At 40.9% G+C, this 19,565-nt stretch overlaps 2 protein-coding genes and 1 long non-coding RNA gene across 3 annotated transcripts in view; 1 reads left to right on the forward strand and 2 right to left on the reverse strand.

Annotated features, from left to right (window-relative positions):
- Positions 1-19,565, forward strand: part of NEK5 (NIMA related kinase 5) — a 63,582-nt gene that overhangs the window by 24,142 nt on the left and 19,875 nt on the right. The window contains exons 11-21 of the mRNA XM_042907666.1: positions 413-546; positions 2,965-3,149; positions 3,968-4,034; positions 5,307-5,423; positions 6,424-6,510; positions 8,112-8,204; positions 10,530-10,610; positions 10,842-10,910; positions 12,655-12,763; positions 18,093-18,242; positions 19,289-19,426. Of these exons, the coding sequence (XP_042763600.1) occupies positions 413-546; positions 2,965-3,149; positions 3,968-4,034; positions 5,307-5,423; positions 6,424-6,510; positions 8,112-8,204; positions 10,530-10,610; positions 10,842-10,910; positions 12,655-12,763; positions 18,093-18,242; positions 19,289-19,426 (1,230 nt within the window). The remainder of the gene's footprint in view (positions 1-412; positions 547-2,964; positions 3,150-3,967; positions 4,035-5,306; positions 5,424-6,423; positions 6,511-8,111; positions 8,205-10,529; positions 10,611-10,841; positions 10,911-12,654; positions 12,764-18,092; positions 18,243-19,288; positions 19,427-19,565) is intronic.
- On the reverse strand, positions 10,073-19,378 carry LOC122201916. Its single transcript, XR_006194377.1, has 3 exons — positions 19,158-19,378; positions 12,015-12,144; positions 10,073-10,206 (listed from the first exon to the last, which is right to left on the reverse strand). It is a non-coding gene; the product is annotated as an uncharacterized LOC122201916 (long non-coding RNA).
- ALG11 (ALG11 alpha-1,2-mannosyltransferase) overlaps positions 19,385-19,565 on the reverse strand; it is a 33,740-nt gene continuing 33,559 nt past the window's right edge. Inside the window, exon 5 of the transcript XR_006194368.1 lies at positions 19,385-19,405. The gene's annotated coding sequence lies outside the window, so the exon portion shown is untranslated. The remainder of the gene's footprint in view (positions 19,406-19,565) is intronic.

Consider the following 19,565-nt stretch of genomic DNA (forward strand, 5'->3'; position numbering starts at 1 on the left):
AGAAATATGTGAAGGAACCCTGGATAGAACGGTTTTCTCTGTTCAAAGAAAAAGCATGGTGTGGGGCGCCTGGGTGGCTCAGTCACTTAAGCGTCCAACTCTTAATCTGGGCTCAGGTCGTGATCTCACAGTTCGTGGGATCGAGCCCCGCGTCGGGCTCTGCACTGACAGTGTGGAGCCTGCTTGGGATCCTCTCTCCCTTTCTGTGCCTCTCTCTCTCAAAATAAATAAGCATTTTTTTAAATGCATGGCGGTTTTCCATCAGCACTTGTCCCACTGGGTCTAAATATCTCTGGCTAAAGTGAGCTTACTGTGTTACGATATGTCCCTTATGTTTATACTCTCACAAGCATCGATACTAAAATGCGAACATTTTAAAGAAATTGAAGTTGTTTTATTTTGGTTAAATAAGATTCTAAAATACAGAAAGCAAGATTCCAGGGAAAGTGCCTACCAAGATCAAGGATATCAGTGCCTGTTAAAAGGAAGGAAATATTACATAGAAATGAATGGAGACCACCAGCTGGAGCCCAGAAGCCCATAGCCGTAAGTTGTACTAAACCCTTTCTCTAGTTTGTTAGCAGGTAGCGTGTTCTATGGATCTACTTGCACATGTTCGTGAAGTACAAGCTCATTACTTTGGAGTCTCCTTATTTTGTACTTTCAGTAAAATCATTCTGTGATGAGCATTCAAGTGGTATCTCATTAGATAACTTCTAGTTATTATATTTTTAAAAACAATGCTGTAATTTCTTATAAGTAGTCTATGTACTAGTTTTAGTTTTCCTTTTACAACTCAAAAATCTTTAATTTATTTAAAGAAATAACATTTTTCTATATAAAACAAGTGAGTAGCATAACTGCAGAAAACATTATGCTTTTTTTTTTTTAAAGTAGGCTCCATGCCTGCGTGGAGCCCAGTGCAGGGCTTGAACTCATGACCCTGAGATCAAGACCTGACCTGAGATCAAGAGTCAGATGCATTACCAACTGAGCCACCCAGGAGTCCCAGACATATGCATTTCGTTCTCTTAATTCTAACGTGTTATGTATAATTGAGAAACTTTTATTATATAATCAGTGATTTTTTTCCTAGAGATTCTTTATGCTTATTTATCTGAATCCACATTAGCAGAGCATTGAATCTCTTAGTTGATGCTAGTGAAATGCTTCTGGTATATAAATGATTAAATGGCTATTGTCTTTTAGTTGAAGAATTGTATTTTTAAAGAAGGCTTATGGTATAATTAGAGGACCATTTGGAAATACGTTTACTCAGGTTTACTTGCTATATAGACATTTTAGAAAATGTGTGGTTTATAGATAGATTTTGAAACTATTTATTAAATTATTGTTCTTCATTTGATAGACCATGGTTTAACTTTGTTAAAGAAATTTAAAAGTCAGGGCACCTGGCCGTCTCAGTCGGAAAAACACGTGACTCTTGATCTCAGAGTAATGAGTTCAAGCCCCACGTTGGGTGTGGAGATTACTACAAAAATAAACAAATAAACTTAAAAAAAGAAATTTAAAAGTATGTTGTGATTTAGAATACTCTGTAGCAGACTCCTAGGAGAGAGAAAACATCTAAAAGATTCAAGGATGGATTAAGTTAGGAGAACAAGTTGATGTTTTTCTAATCAATCCATTGAAGGTTTCTGCTAATGCAATGGAATGAGTGGGTCTCCACAGGGACCACCTGTGGTGTTCTCATTACCATTTGGGGTTTTAGACAAAACCCTAAAGAAGCTGTTAATTTTCTTCAATACTTGTCTCTATTTCTAGACACTTTTCAACAAGTCATCAGTAGGACCTTGTTTGGGGTTATATATAGGTAAAATTGCAAAACTAAGAAACGTAAGTCATACTTTAAAAGATTTTTAAAATGAATACATAATTTATGTTTAGACTAATAAACCAGATTTTATACACTTATTTTAATATCTAAATAAAACCATATGAAGTTGCCATTTTTTGTAAGTTAAAAATCGTCCAATATCTACAATTCGATGTGGTTCAATTACCATATATATGAACCACAGAGCATTAAGAAGAACAGAGGAGATAGTGTGTTACTTCTTCACAGCGAGGAAATTTCAGTTTAAACCATTTGTTTGGGTATTTATATTTCCAGCTACCAGTTCTAGTCCTTTCCAATGGTTTGAACTTCTTTTACTCTTTTGTTATCATCTGTTCAGTGGGCAGAATTGTCCTGGTTAACGTTAAATTGACCCTAGTTTGCTGTTCAGCAACAGGGTCCTGACTGGTTTTCATGTGTTAATTTGGCCTTGTTCTTGTCTTATAGCTCGGTGGCCTTACTTAACTCCAAGACAAACACTTGTTTCTGGTTCTCCTACCATTCTATTTTGTTTGGGAAGGGTGGTGAGATGTAGCTTGGGGTGATAATATGCCTGTGGCAGCTGTTACATGACTTTCCTTGTGTTTCCTTGGGAAGAAGGACTGAATGATTCAACATTTTCTTTCCTTCAAGTCATGATGACATTTTGTATTTAGTCAATTTATCAGAACCTAAAAATGTTGCGAATCCCCAAATTTGTGGGTGGCACAATACCATTTGTTCTCCCATAAAGTACAGCAAGATGTAAATAAGCTTATGAAAATATAAAGTAATAATTCTGAGTTTAGTTTCAGATCTTGGGTTGACTAGGCATACTCACTAGCTAAGTATTTTTGGTAGACCAATCATGAAGTATGCAAGATTCCTATTCATACCTTAATAAAATGATAAACTACTGTGCTATAGTACTTAGACTTCTCAAGTATTTTCCATTTCCAGGATTTGGGGATTCTAAGATTATTTACCTCTGAAAACCAGTCTAGAGCAAAAAAACAAAAACATACCTTCAGTGCCTTGTCCTAGCTATGGTCACCATCAAACTGTCAATTATTAGAGATTTTAATTATGTGTCTTCAAAATCTTTCCTCTTCTTTTTGATCCTTCAGATAAAAATGGTAGAAAGGCCCAAACTTCCTGCACTCTGTGGTCATTATGATTATTATTATGCTCAACTTGACGTGTTGCGGAAGAGAACTCATGAACCAAGTTACCACTGTGTTCCTCCAAAAGATTCTGGAGTGGAGGAGAATTATAAACAGGAAGAAAGCCACAGTCCATCACCAGGTCAATGGTAATGTCAGAATCTTAGTTAAGCTTTGGTCCTCTGAAAGTATCTTGATATATCAACATTTATTCTGAAGCCCTTCCAAATTTTCCTAAAACAAATAACCCAAGAGGCACTTCCAAACTCTTCATCTTGAATACTCGAGTCAGAGTTTCTTTTGCTCTTTTTCATCTCAATCTGATGTAGCTTGTCTTCTTTATCATGGAACCATGAACATGTATGTATGTTATTTTCCAAAGAAATTATTAATATTAATCAATAACAATTGAATTGTAATCAGATTATCATTTGAGACATTAAAAAGACATACTGAAAATTCAGCATGTATTTTCCTGGGATCTTTCATTTGTGTGCCAGCATGAAGAGCCTCTAGAGGTACAGGAATGGCACACAACCATGGCGTCGTGGAGCTCAGAGTGTAGTGCAGGAAATGGACAGGCAACTGGCAGTCAAATCAGGGGTGCAAGGCCATCAGTCAGATGCCTGCCCAAAGCGTGAGAATATCATGGTATGGATTTTTCTTTTTCCCTCCAACATATTGTAGACCATGGATGGACTGATCCTGTCCTGAAGAAAAGTCACTGCATCAGAATATGTTTCTGTTTTATCCTCTCCTGTATCCCCAATTGGTACAGTTCTCTTTGCTTCCTTTTCTTCCTGAGTCCACAGAATGCATTCTGTAACTCTGAACCACTTCTTGAACTCAGAACTTTAAGCCACAGGTGAACTGTGAATCGCATTCCTGAATTGAAAATCCACTCCTCAAATTGGTGCCTAAGACTAGTAAAAGTTTCTACTCAAGCTGAACATTTTTATTTTCTAAGGCCTGCTGAATACCTTCAGAGGAGATTTGAAGCTCAACAGTATAAGCTGAAAGTGGAAGAGCAGTTGGTAAGTAAAATACCGATCGTCAGAGGCAATCAGGAACTTCCTGTTCACAGATATTCATGGGTCCTTATGTCCAAGTGCATTCTGCATAGAAGATCAAGACTACTCTCCACCTTCTCCAATTTTTATTTTTCTTTTCTTTTTTTTACTTTAGAGAGAGAGAGAGAGAGAGAGAGAGAGAGCCAGCAGGGGCAGAGGGAGAGAGAAAGAGGATCTTACACAGGCGCCATGCTCAGCATGGAGCCCTATGTGGGGCTTGATCCCACGACCCTGGGATCATGACCTGAGCTGAAATCAAGAGTTGGACTCTCAACTGACTGAGCCAACCAGGTGCCCCTTAATAGCTAAAGAAGAATAATGGGAATAGGCTTGAATCAGAGTTTGGGCGGCCTGGTTTCTTTCCTGGCTCTGTCCCTTGCTGTGTGACCTTAGGCAGGTCATACAACCTCTCTGAGCTTCAGTTTCCTTTTTATAAGTGACAGTTTGGGAGTAGATGAGCTTTGAGGTCCCTTTCAGTGCTACAATTCTTTGATTCTATTTTATTAGAATACTACACATCTTTTAAAAAGTGACTATTGTATTTTATTTGAAATGAAAGTTAGCTTTTTAAAGTTTAACCTTTATTCTTTAGTGTCAGAGTTCCTGGGTGGAGGCTGGATATGCATTCTATTTCTATTACTCTTACTTTGAACTACTCAAAAGCTCTAGTTCTGTTCCCCTACCTAACCTGATGCTCCAGTGATGGCTCAACTTTTACAGAACTTTAATTTCGCAATCATAGTTTACTAGTTCAGAAAATGAATCTGGGTGTCTCACATGGTAGCATAAAATATTGATTGCTTAGGATAACAACATAAGTGGCTTTATTAAATTTCTTTACTTTTTAAGTATTTCATATTTAAATTAAGAAAATTCTGCTCATCCCAAATAGTGAGTTTTATTCACAATATAATTCTTGTTTAAAGAAAAAGGTCAAATGAGAAGATGTTTCTAAGATGCAAATATGCTTTAAAATTATTTCATTTGAGGGGCACCTGGGTGGCTCAGTCGGTTAAGCGTCCGACTTCAGCTCAGGTCATGATATCACGGTCCGTGAGTTCGAGCCCCGCGTCGGGCTCTGTGCTGACAGCTCAGAGCCTGGAGCCTGTTTCAGATTCTGTGTTTCCCTCTCTCTCTGACCCTCCCCCATTCATGCTCTGTCTCTCTCTGTCTCAAAAATAAATAAATGTTAAAAAAATTTTTTTAGTAAATAAAATTATTTCATTCGATTGATAGGGTCTTCGTCCATCTTCTGCTGAGCCAAATCACAACCAGAGACAAGAGCTAAGAAGTAATGGAGAAGAGTCTAGATTCCAGGAGCTGCAGATCAGGAGAAACAAAATGAAGGAACAGGTTAGAAGCAATCTAATTCCCGGGCTCCCACTGTACTTGCCATTGTCTTTTGTGCTGTTCTGTATATTACTTTTAGTGTTCCAACAGTACACCTGAAAGGCGGAGCTCCCTTGCCCAGTACTTGTTGGACACACTCGTGTGAACCTCCATGCTGGGAGTTCGAGGGGTTACCGAGATACATATTTCACCTCCTTGGAGAATGTGATGTGGTGAACTTCATAAGGCTTTTTACCTTGGATTGATAAAGTAACCACCCATCATTAACATTTTTGAAATATGTATTCGCTTTCTGGGGCTGCCTTCACAAAGTACAACAAACTGGATGGTGTAACACAACAGACATGTATTGTCTCCCAGTTCCGGAAGCTGGAAGTCCACAGTCAAGATGGCGGCAGGGCCATGCTCCCTCTGAAAGCTGTAGGGGAATCCTTTGCTTCTTGCCCACTTCTGGTGGCTTGTCAGCAATCTTTGACATTCCTTGGCCTGCAGCCGCATGACTCATTCTCTGCCGTCAACACATGGCATTCTCTCTCAGTGTCTCTGCCTTCACGTGGCTTTCTTCTTAAAAGCCCACCCCCCCCCCCCATGTTGGGTTAGGGATCCGCTCTACTCCAGTATGACCACATCTTCGCTTAACCAGCTATATCCGCAGTGACACTATTTCCAAATAAGGTCACATTCTGAGGTACTGGAGGTTAGGACCCAAAATAGCTTTTCTAGGCGGGTAAAACTCAACCCATAAAAGTGGATATATGAAGTAATTGTATGTCATGAGCACAGTTAGGGTTATATATAAAAGTGAGATCACCCCAAGCCACCCCATCGAAGTAACAGGGAGGGAAGTACCACAGCTAAGACATAGATTATCATCTTTAGGAACAATGGGTTTTCTGATTCTTACTGTTTGTCACACATTCTTTAAATCGTAGGCTGTATAAGAGATTACTTTGTTCAATTGTTCACCAACATTTCAACCTTTTGAATTGGGATTGCTTTCCAGGAATATTGGAAGCAGCTAGAGGAAATACGCCAACAGTACCACAATGACATGAAGGAAATTAGAAAGAAGATGGGGAGTGAACTAGAGGTGAATACATTTTTCTCCCGAAGGAAATATGGTACTACTGATTTCGATCTACCTAAAGTGAGCAGGGTTTCAAAAGCAGCGTTCTCCTCATGGCAATTAGAAAATATTATCATGCAACCTTTTAATGGGAAAGCTAACAGATCTAACTGAAACTTTTAATATGGTTTACTTGCGACTACACACGATGGCGAGGGTATCTGAGATTCTGTTAGGACCGGCCATCCTTAAAAATACCTGTTCGTTGTCTGCCTCGTGAATTAGTCAATACTGATTGACTTTACACCAGAACTAGGTCAGAAGCAGAAGGTTAGTCCAGGCCCATAAGATAGGAAAAAAGATGAGCACTTATTGAATTCAGCAATGCTGGAATAGCCTCATATGCAGGGGTGAGGTTTGAAAGCCTGTATCGGGCCACATTTGAGTGCAGTCAAGATGATTCTTGAAAATCTCTTAAAGGCGCCACTTTGGATCTCTCAGATCTCTGAGAGAGAGAGATCCATCTCTCAGATCTTCCATCTCTCAGATCACTGCTTTTTCAGTAGAGCTCCAGATGAGGTAGCTAGCCTGTGTTTGTAGACCATGTCGCATGAAAAACACACGGATGTTTAACCAGTGAACCACCCTCACTGCCCTGGAGTGCTACTCCTGTGAGAGGCCTGAGGTTCTGAGGCCGGCTGAGGATACAGCTGGCCCCCGGCTCATGCTCATGAGCGGAACTGGCCACACTACTGGACTTGGTTTCTTTTTCCCCTCTTCCCCACCCCCGAGTGCATATAGATGAATTAATACAAATGAAGTGAGCATGTGGTACAATTCAGTTATACGTACGGACTTCTGAACTAGTCTTCACACACTTTATCTCATTTTACTCCCCATAATAGAGAAGTTAAATAACTCACCCAAAGTCACTTAGATATTACCAGGCAGACTAAATATCTGATTCTGAAACCTCTACTCTTCTAACATACGTACTTCTCCTCAAAAGAGTTGGAAAGATACGGCATGTATGAGCAGTGATCGAGTAAGACTGAATATAGTTAAGCCTTGTGCACAGGAGTAGATGAGCCCCGTGAGAGTTTTCATGGAAGAACGGAGGTGGGATCTAATCTGCTCTGAGAAGAAGAACAGAGTTTGGAGAGACAGGGCTGAGGGGGAGGGCATTCTGCAGGAACCACAAAGAGGTTCACGCAAGACTGGGGGAGCTGGAGCGGGGAGGGTTGGAGATGGTTCTTTCTAGAGCAGAGGCTTGGTTAACGGTGGGGAGTTTTGAGTCATCATCTGCCTTGTTTTTAAGGCAGGTCTGTGATGGGAAACCTGAGTCCAGGAAGACAGAGAGCAGACTTTTCTAGAAAGACCAGGAAAGATGCGTGTGGGGAAAGATGTTGGTGGGGGATGCTGAGGCGCCACCGGGTGGGGGGATGGAGGAAGGGGGAAGGAGCGGGAAGGAGAGCGCTGTGCAGCCATTCCCGCCGATGGCACCTGCGCAGTGGGAGTGGAGCGTTTCCTCACTAGATCCCGCTCAAAACGCCGCGATTCACAATGTGGACCTCAGAACTGACTGAGAACCACTCCTGTTGACTGTGTGTAATTTGTATTTTTAGGAGGACTCAAAAATAAGTTATAAAACCTATTTAGTGAAGAAAAGTGACCTGCCCGTCCCCCAAGAAGCACCTCAGGAAGAAGCTCCTGTACAGGTGATGGTTATTAGTAGGTGATAATGTGTTTCCCAGTGAGGTGGCTCTAGCCTGGGTGGTCTTTTTTTTTTTTTTTTTTTTAAGTTTATTTAATTTTGAGAGAGAGAGACAGAGCATGTGTGGGGGAAGGGCACAGAGAGATGGAGACACAGAATCCGGAGCAGCCTCCAGGCCCCGATTTGGGGCTCTAACCCACGAACCATGAGATCATGAACTGAGCCAAAACCAAGAGTCAGTGCTCAACTGACTGAGCCACCCAGGTGCTCCTCTAGGCCGGAAGTTCTTACCCCTCACTGTGCAGGAGAGCTGTGTGCAGAAGTTCTTAAAAACTCAACACCTAGGCTCTACCCCCAGATGGTCTGGGGTGGGGCCCAGGCATCCTGTTTTCAGAAGCCGGCTGGGTGATTTAGTGTGCAGCCATGTGTGAGAAGGACTCTCGTGTGTGTGTATAAGAGTTTAGCTTTCTGGATGGTGTTCGAATCAGTGTCTCAGACACCTTGGTCAGAAAGCTGATGGTTAATGTCTTTACTTCAACCTTACGTTTTTGGTGGGAGGAGGGAACTGGGCAGAGATGAATTATCAAATGGCTCCCAAGAAGGTTTTTTTTTTTTCTTTCTGGGAGGTCTTTCACCTTTATCTTCAAGGTGCCACGAGGGCTTGGTTAAGGGTGGGTGAGGGGGGCCAATGTTGGTGAAGACTGAAAGGCTCCCCGAGTGTTTTGCTTGGGACCTTCCACGACGTGATGCCAGGAACTTTAACGTGAACCAACTTGGGGGGATGGGGCTCGGGAGTCTAAGATGGTTGTATTTTAAGGAAAATAAAGCCATAGGACACTTCTTGTACAAATGAGACAACCAGACCCCACAATCAAATCTAGACAGGCAGCTTCACAAAATCAGTAAGATACAAAAGTCACAGTCCTGTTTCAGAGTTCGTAATATTGCAAGGCAGAAACGTGCCCTTCCCAGGGCTGCAGGGGAAGCAGGGATTAATGATTCAAACTAACACCTGCTGTATGCAATGTACCTACAGATGAGGCAGCACTGAATTCTAAGGGAGAGATGATAGAGACCTCCTGTAACATGGCGGAGAGAAGAGAGCATTAAAACACACACACACACACACACACACACACACACACACACTGAAAAGACGAAAAGACTCCTGTGTTTCTGGCTTAAAAGTAAATATCATTTACTAAGATGGGGAAGAGTGGGGAGCAAGGTTGTGGGGCGGGGGGTTGTACTCTGGACATACTGAGTTGGAGAAAATCTGAGGGACTCCATGCCTGCTTCAGGGCTCCCCACACACGGAACATGCTTTCCCCAGACCTTCATATATGCAAGGTGCAACATCGTTCCAGGGATTCCATCACATGCCAGGACAGGCTTTTCCTGCATTACTCTCCTCCTCTCCTCTTTTTCTGTGCTGTCACCCTGTTTGATTTCCTTCATAGCACATAGCACTTTCTGCAACGAGTTGCTAATTGAACTCATTTAGTATCTATGTTATTGCAGTAAAATGGAAGTTCCATGTCAGCAGGGATCTTTGGTCACATTCACCGCACTAACCCAATGTGTAGGACTGTGTCCGGCACATGGTGGGTTCTCTGTGTGAATGTGTGGAATGAACGTCAAGGTGAAGATGATGCTAAGTAGGCAGTTAAGTAGGTGAGCCTGCCGCTCAGAGGGGAGGAAAGAGCATCCCTGGAGGTGCACACTTCAGGGTCCTTGCATAAGGACCCTTAAATCCATAGCAACTGCTAACACCCTGCACTGAGGAAGAGAGGGGCAGAGGGCCCCGGACTGCATCCCAAGAAAGCCCAGTACTTACAGTTCACCTCTCACCTGTTCCTTCGACAGTCTCGTCATCTACTTTCACAGTCATCTTCTCTTCTTTGAAATTGCCCAGCAATTTTTAGAGCCCTCTCCTTCCTTTTTACTATTGTGAGCAGTGCACTTGTTTTCCTGGTTACAATCGTAAGCCTCTTAAGGGAGGGATCCTGTAGCCAAAATTATATTCTTGAATTAGATTAGTTGTACTGGACCAGAGTGATAAGCATTGCCACATTATGGAATTTTTGCCATTGCAATGCCAGCGTCCAATGTATTGCTATTTCAAGTTAATGGATGTTGTGTCCAAGTTTTTAGTGAATTATTATTAATTTTCCTTTACAAAGGCATGTTTTGATGCTCAAATTAATCATTGGATTCAATCCAGAAGTCAAGTAATGTAAACAGACCATGCTGTGAATTCAGGGGTTGTGAAACTATCATTGTTTGATCAATGTTAAATGCTAGATTTAATTTTTCTCTAAACTTGCAGGATATTGAAAGAGACTTGAAACAAATTAGAGTTCAGACCATAAAGGAAAGTAACATTCCAGAACAGAACTGTAAAGCTAAGGTAATAAACATTTGATCTTGTGGGTCATATTAAACAGCTCGCTGTGGCGGGGGGGCACACCTTGCAATCTGGGTTGCCTATAAGACTTTTCCCCCTACTATTTTATGGAATTGCCTTATTTTGTGATGTTCAGCTAACGGTTTTAAGTATCTGTAATGTCAAATAGGAGTTGTAATTTTAACACTTTTATTAGATTGCTAAACTAACATTATTTTCCTTGCTTTCTTCTAGAGAGGAGTGAAATTTGAAATTAGTTTAAACCAATGTATTTCTGATGAAAAAACCCTCCAAGAGGAAGAGGTATGCCATTAAGTATTTATTTCCATTAATAGGTATGAGAAAAATGAGTGTCTCAATAGCACATTTAATGAAGTTTTTCAATAGGCCATAGGGAGAATTTTCTTAAGTCTTCCTAGAAGGAACTCTGGTGTTCAAATGAGTCTTCCAAAAGGCTTTTTATCTTACCATTCTTTTTTTCATTGAGATTATTCCCTTAGATGGATTATTCCAATCTAATTTACTTTTCTCTTGTAAAGGAATTATTTTCTCATGATATGACCTGTTTGTCCTTGCCAAATTGAAATAGAAGACTTAATTATAGTCAACAACTAATATACTTACCTAAAACATTGAGCAGATATCCTGAAACAGTGCACATTTCTCTTAGGTCTTAATTAGTTATTGATAAGTTTCTGCTGATCTTTGGATAAATCTCAGTTATGCACTTGGGCTCTCATTGACATAGTGACAAATGCACGGATGCGATAAACTCAAACTTCATTTCATTACTTGTGTTCAACATCTTTTTTAATCCCACTTTTTACCAGACCTGTTCACAAAAATCAGAATCAACTGATTTGTGTCTCCATTTCACCTTCACTAACTCTGCCTTTTAAATTTACCAAAAGTTACGTGTAAACACATAGGAGCTATATCACGTCTGATACTTAATTTCTTTCATTCATGTTCTTCATTAGCTGCAAAATTTTTAATGCTATCATTTCTTTTAGATTTTTTTGTTTTGAACAGACTTCATGTGTTAGAGCGTTTTTGGGTCCATGGCAAAAATGAACAGAAGGTACAGAGATTTCCCATCCATTCCTGGTTCCACACATGCACAGCCTACCCCCCTCCCCGCCCCGGGGTGGAACATTTGTTATACCTGATAAACCTAGATGGGCACATCATAATCACCCAAAGTCCCTGGTTCACATTAGGGTTCACTCTTGGTTCTGTACATTCTGTGGGTTTTGTCAGACATATAGCGACACGTATCCATCATTATGGTACCATACGGAATAGTTTCCCTGCCCTAAAAATCCTCTGTGCTCCAATTACCTTTCAGATTTTTATTAGCATTTTGCCACATAGAGACTTCTTAGAGTGGTGATAGTTAATACTCACTTCTCTTTAACCACTAGGTGTCTTAGCGTCCCAGCCCTATGGGGACCAGAGGGGGCAGATCCGGGGACCTATTTCAGGGCTGGAGTGGTACATCCACGGCACTTCTATGAAGACAGGTGCCAAAGCTGGCCTGTTAGTATAAAGGAAGAGAGTAAAAAAAAAGTGTTATCTGTCAGGGTTCTTCACCCTTTGTTACTCGATGCTTTGATGTGCTTAAAACAGAGTGATCATTTTAGTATTGTTTGTGGAGTATTAGGAGCAGTTTTAGGGACCTGATTGGGAACATTGTGCACTTAAAGCAGGGCGTGGATGAGATAACCTTGAGAGTTCTATAGAATGGAACTGCAGGAGGATAGAATTCAAGGCAGGAAGTCTGGATAAAATCAAGTTGCCCTATGATTGGTGCTTGTCGCTGTTGAGAAAGGAGGAGAAGAAACAAAAACATTCCTGTTTCTATCTTGTTCCAACATAGTTCCAGTTTTAAAATGCTACTAACTTATTTGTTTAATATACATATGTTGAATACTTCTCACATGCCTTGGTAAATGTTGTTACTGAGAACACACACAAAAAATTTTCAACGTATTTCTTTCCAAAAAATATGGCTTATTTGTCATGAAACACTGTGGAATTGCTTTAGGTAACGGATGTGCGAAATGAAACTTTGACCTTTGAGGATGACATGAAGCTTAAGGAGTATGAAGATTATACAGACAAAGCATTTGAAAAACTCTGTTGTCCAGAAGCAGGTACGTGTTGTGGCTCTTGAAAGCCGTAGATGAGAAAGAACGTTTTGTTGGCGATCCATCACAGTCCCTCTCCTCGCTCACCTGCAACTCCGTGTCACCTGCCCTGCTCCATGGGCCCTAGCTGGCAGAGCCCTGGCTCCTCTGCCCCCAGGGACCCAGCCCTTTGCACCTGCTCTGTGCTGTCTCCTTGGGCACCTGCCCCCAGCCGGCAGCTCCACACCACCCACGTTCTCATTGTCTGCTGGACTGTTCCTTGGACAAGTCCCACTAGCCTCTCGGATTCATCAGTTGTCACTTGAATTTTGGAGCTCTTCCTTCCCAGCCATCCTTTATTGTGGGGACTGCCAGCATCAGGCTGACCGTTCCTGCTGCACACCGCGCTGGGTTCTCCTCTGAGACGTCTCTGGAGTTTTCCTCTTCCTTCAGCCCCTCGGCCACCGGTTTAGGGCCCGGTCGTCTCTCAGCAGTGTGGCGAGATAGTGAATGCGTGGAGTTTGGATCCGAGCTGCCACTGCCACTTTCTGACTGTGTGACCTTTCACAAATGACTACAGTGCTCTGAACCTCAGCTTCCTCCTAGGAACGGGGATAATAGTACTTGCCACACAGGCTTACTGTGAGGACAAAAGTGAAATGTGATATATCGAGTACCTGGCACATAGTAGGTGCTTCATAAATGCTGTTTCTAACTTGTCTTTTTCCTGTGCCTCACTGCCCTGCCCTATTCTCTTATGTGTCCTTCTTTTCTCTAGTATTTTCCCCTTCGTTCTCGAAATAGCTGCCGGAGTTATCTTGCTATATGACTCTTCTACTTAAACTTTTTCTGGATAATGCTTACAGGATTCCTCACAGCCCATTCCACATAGTATCCTGTTTAACATTGTGGGACCTGAGCCTGTGCTCACCCACCTTTCCTGCCCCAGCACCCCTCTTTCCTACCGCTGATGATGGGATGCATGCAGCCTCCTGGAGCACCCCTCTTCCCTTACAGCTGTGTGAGCATTTACGTGCCTTCGCTTGGCTTGGGGTCTTCTTCCTAGAATAATACACTTCACCTCATGTCCAGGTGATTCCAGAAAATAAACCTTTATTCAGTTCAGCAGGCATCTTCCTGAGAATCTCCATGTGCACAGACCGTGTGAGGTGGTAAGGATCTCAGCGATGAATGAAAACGGAGTCTGCCCTCGACATCTCAGTAGCATCGAGCCAAAGAGAGGGGGGACAAAACATGTTTTCTGAGCCCAAATACTAATCATCATTACAGTGCCAGCTGGCTGGAGAGTCAGGGAGGTACCCGCTCCTACAGAGCTTGGCATGCTAAAGAGCTTGGGCTTTTCCTGTATGGTGACCTTCAACCAAAGGGAATTAAGTGCTCTTTGTGATGGAGAAAGACCAGGCTGGCTGCAGTGTAAGGATGGTGTGCATATAAGTGGCCAGACTGCAGGCAGGAGACAAATAGCTCAGGTGTGAAATGACAGGTGCACAGGCCAGAGCGGTGCGGTGACAATAGACACCGAAGTGTGAACCCCTGAGTGTGGTGGCTGAGGAAGAGAAGGAGGTCAAGGATCCTCCCAGTTTTCCAATTCAGGTGGATGAGGCTGTTACCAGCCAAATAGGCACACACATCGCGCTGAGGGAGGTGAGCGGACATAGTATCACGCTCTAGATTTGGGACACATTGAGGTTTAGGTCTTTCTGAGCCTCGGCTGGAGATGCTTAGAAGACGCTAGCTGTGGAAGACTGAAGCTCTTGGACAAGTCAGAGTCTCCATAGTATACACACGGTATTATCATAATCACCTTAACGATGGTCGAAAATACCTAGGCAGAGGGACTAGAGTGAGAAGGAAATAGAGCTTGGGACAGACCCTAACGATGTTTAGACAAGTTTTGGAAAAATACAGAGAGAGTGAAGCCAAAAGAGGAAAGTTCTAGAAGGAGGTGCAGGGTTGGCAGCATCAACTGGAAAGGCTAAGTGAAGTGGGTTGAATAAGAACCTATAGGTTTGGCCGTCAGGATCTTATAGTGGCCTGAGCGAAAGTTGCAGAGGAAGGGACAAATTCCAAGGTTATTCTTTGCATTGCATAAATTTTCTGGAAAGAGGAGACTGTAAGTTGTAGGTCTCACAAGATGTAGCTGCCTTTTTTTTTAGATTAAAGAGATTTCAGTTGGGTACAGAAAATGGTCTTTAAACTTCTCTGCATTCCTGTAATTATAATTCAGGTTGAAAATTTTTTCCCATATGTTTTGATCATCCATATTTCTCTTGTGAATTATGTGCTTTCATCTTTCATTCATTTATCCACTGAAAATGGCATTTATTTTTCGCTTTATAAGACTCTTGAAGTTAAAGCGTTACCTATAATATGTATCGCAAGTATTTTTCTCATTTAGTTTTCAGATCTCATTTCCAGTAACAACAGCAAGTGTGTGTGTGTGTACACATATATAATTTAGGAATAAACTTTATAAGGGTTTTGCAGAGCATGTGAAGAACATTATAAAACCTTACTGAGGTAGTTATAGTTAAAGATCACTTGAGTAAATGGGGAGAAATAACACTGTTCTATATTAGAAATATTCTTTCCAAATATATATATGGATTTTGTCAGTTTCAATCAAAACCACAAAAAGACGAGAACATCTTGGCAGTTTGGAGAATGTTGGAGATTCGAAGGGGCACATATGGCTTTCAAATGTCAAAATATATTCTATAAATTATAGTCATTGAAAGAATATGATACTAGCATCAGAATAGATAAAGCAGTGAAAAGAAGAAATAGTTTAGAAACAAATCTGAGTGTGGATAATAACTTAGCATATGCTGAAAGTTATATCACAAGTTAGTGGGAAAGAAAGGCTCAATCAAATAAATGTTGCTAGGCCGATCAGTTAACAATTTGGGGGAAAGTTGTGAAGTCAGACCCTATATAATGATACAACAAAATGAAAATAAAAATTTAAAAAGCCAAAGAATTTATATGTAAAAAATGAAGATATATATTAGAAAGTTAATTAAATGAACAATTGAAGCTAAAGGAAAGCTATGGAATAGAGAAGATGTTTGCAAATAACATACCCGATAAAGGGTTAGTATCTGAAACATATAAAGAACTTATAAAACTCAGTACCCCAAAAATGAATAATCCAATTAAAAAATGGCAGAAGACATGAATAGACATTTTCCCAAAGAAGACAGACAGATGTCCAACAGACAAAGATGCTCAACATCACTGATCATCAGGGAAAAGCAAACCAAAACCACAATGAGATGTCACCTCACACCTGTCAGAACGGCTGGAATCAACAATACAAGAAACAACAGATGTTGGCGAGGATGTGAAAGAAAGGGGAACCCTTTGGTGGGAATGCAAACTGGTGCAGCCATTCTGGAAAACAGTATGGAGATTCCTCAAAAAGTGAAAAACAGATCTAGTCCTATTAGATAGAAATATCCCAGCAATTGCACTACTAGGTATTTACCCAAAGAATACAAAAATACTAATTCAAAGAGAGATATGCATCCCACTATTTATAGCAGCATTTTCTACAATAGCCAAACTATGGAAACAGCCCAAGTGTTCATCAACTGATGAATGGGTAAAGAAGATGTCACACACACACACACACACACACACACACACACACACACACACACAGTGGAATTTTACTCAGCCATCAAACAGAATGAAATCTTGCCATTTGCAACAACATGAATAGAGCTAGAGAATATTATCCTAAGTGAAATAAATCAGAGAAAAACCAATATACGATTTCACTCATATGTGGAATTTAAGAAACAAATGAGCACTGGGAAAGTGAGAGAGAGAAAGGCAAACCATGAAGCAGACTCTTAACTATAGAGAACAAACTGATGGTTACCAGAGGTGAGGGGGCTGGGGGGAAGGGTTAAGTAGGTGACGGGGATTAAAGAGTGCACTTGTGATGGGCACTGGGTGATGTATGGAAGTGTTGAATCACTACATTGTATACCTGAAACTAATATTACACTGTAAACTAACTAGAATTTAAAACAACAACAAAAAAAGAAAAAGAAGTAAGAGAAAATATAGGTGTTTTTCTTTTTGGTTAGGGAAAACTATTCAAAATACATGGAAAACAATCATGAACAAATTAGTAATAGAGTCCACGTTAGCAGTGAAAAGCTTTGGTAAAGCAAATAATCTAGCTCCTAGAATTGTCATCTTCTGTAGTTTTTCTAGGGTAAATAATCATGAATGTCCACAAACATTTAGCTACGATGATCTCATTATAGTATTATTTATAAAAGTGAAAACTTACTAGCAAACTAAACATCCAATTACAAAGAATTCTAATACATCCGCAAAACAATACTATATTTGCTTTAAAATGGGCATATAGAAGAGTAGCTAATAAACTGACTATGATATGTTACTCATTGAAAAGAGTAAGTTCTGAAGGTTACGCATAGTGTGAGGCCCGTTTTTGTTTCAAAACACAGAATCTATATTCAAGGAGAAATTTTTAAATTTTTAATAGTCTCTAGATGGTGAGATTATGGGTAACTTTTATTTTCTTCTACTTATCTGATTTTCATATTTCCTATAGTGAAACATAGTAGTAAATAAAAAGATTTTTAAATTAAGATAACAGAACTGAATGCATTTCCATGGAAACCGACTGAAGTAAAATGCTCAGAAGTACCTCAAGGAATTTGTCCATTCTTGTCACTAATATTTACTAACATTTGGATATATTGGCTAGTCAATCAAATATTACTAATAAAAATGGAACAGCTCGTAAACCTGTTTAAAATTTCAGTCTTGTAAGTTATGATGTATGCCTTAGTCTGTTTGGGCTGCTATAACAAAATGCCATTAACTCAGTGGCTTATAAACAACATTTATTTCTCACAGTTCTGGAAGCTGGAAAGTCCAAGATCTTGGTGCTGGCAGAGTTGGTGTCTGGTGAGGGCCCAGTGCCATGTTTTCACTGTGTCCTCACTTAGCAGAAAGGGTGAAGAGCTCTGCGGGGTCTCTTTTATAAGAGCACTAATCCCATTCATGAGGGCTCCACCCTCATGACCTCATCATTCCCCCCGCCCCCGCCCTGGAAAACCCCACCTCCCAATATCATCACATTGGGCATTAGGTTTCCACATAGGAATCTGGGGTGGAGACTGGGCACAAGCATTCAGTCTGTAACAATCTGTGTTCGAATGAGGTGGTCATTTCTCTGTTTTTGAGTGTACCAGCTGATGGACTGCCTCCAGGGTTCCTGAGTACTCTTTGGTACAATTAGTTGCACTTTGACTGCTTTTAAAATAACGAGTCATTTTCTCATACTCAGAGTTGTTCATTCAAGATACTGGTGCTGCTGCAGAGAACAGGAGACAGTGGGACGCACGAGCTCCTCAGACTCTCCTGGCGATGATGGCAGCCGGTGACATGACCTCCACCTGTTCCACTCTGCTGGGCGGGGAATCTACACTCGTTCAGTGTAAGTTGCCAGCAGGGGGAGACAAAGCCGCAGCTGCAGCTTTGTTGCTGGTGCTCAGCTTGATGCCACAGTCCTTTTAGTACAATCCCTATACATTTGGTATCAAATATATTTCAAAGACATTGTTCTGGTATCTGCCCCACCTCCTGAGAAACTTGCTTGCTAATTATGCTAGACAACTGATGACTCCAGTTCATGAGAATAGAAAGGAGGAAAGATCCAGAATCCCCTTTCCTTGTGGGGAGGGAGATTGTCTAAGGAAGGACAGTTGGCTTGACTTGCCTTCCCTTGCTAGCCCCATTACTTCCTTGGAATTTCTTGCAGGGGTTGTTTTTTTTCCATCAATAAAATCTGAATTAAGATGATGGCTATCCACAAAGGTTAGAGTTAGCAGTACAAAAATACATATAAAATTACTTTGTAAACCAGTGTGCTATTGAAATGTTAGGAGTGTTTAGAATATGATATTTCCAACCTAAATTCCTTCATTTACATCTGAGCTTCCGTCATAGTCTTTCCATAGGAGGTGTTCACAGCAAAGTCTGGGTGTTATTTTTACAGGTGGTGAAGGTTTTTCTTACTTCCTATGTTCCTCTTGATAACATAGGGTTGGAGGAGAGCTGAACTTTATACCCATTTCATAACTTGAAATGTGTAACTATATCACAGACATTTATAAATGTGTGAGTTGACTTACATTTATACCATTAAAAAACACTAAAGTCCTCAAACTTGCAAGAGGGGGCTTGCAAACATAATACAATTTCATCTGTTTGAAGCCAATGAGATGATAAGAAGGAAAACCTAGTTTAAAATAAACAAGTGGAATAGAAATTTTAACATACCAGTGTGGCTAGTTTACAAAGCACAAAAGTGACTCTCCTACCCATCAGCCATGTGTCATAAGTCACTAACCTTTTCTGTATCTCCGTTTTCTTGCTGGTAACATGAGGGGTGGGATTAGGTCACCTTCTAACATTCCGTGATTTTATAAGAAGTCAAATGAAGAAACATTTTTATTTTCAGTAACACAGTTTCCTCTTCAGGTGGCCAAGGGATTGTGACCGAAGGCGTTCCAGAAAATAGGAAACAGTGGCGGCACGAAGTGCCAGGAGCTTTAATGAACGCTTTGGCTGCAGCACGTCTAACAAGTAGCTCGTTTTCTGCCAACGAAAGAGAATTGGGTATGCAGTTTATTTTTAAAAATATAACCAGTCGCCTGAGGCACTTTGTCAGAGACCTGTAAATGTAGAAAGGGGATAAAAATACCTTCAGCCCGGAGAGAGAACGGTAAAGGTCTCAGCCTTTGCAGAAGTTGATTTG

Source organism: Panthera leo, chromosome A1 (genome assembly GCF_018350215.1).
Source record: "Panthera leo isolate Ple1 chromosome A1, P.leo_Ple1_pat1.1, whole genome shotgun sequence".
Lineage (NCBI taxonomy): Eukaryota > Metazoa > Chordata > Mammalia > Carnivora > Felidae > Panthera > Panthera leo.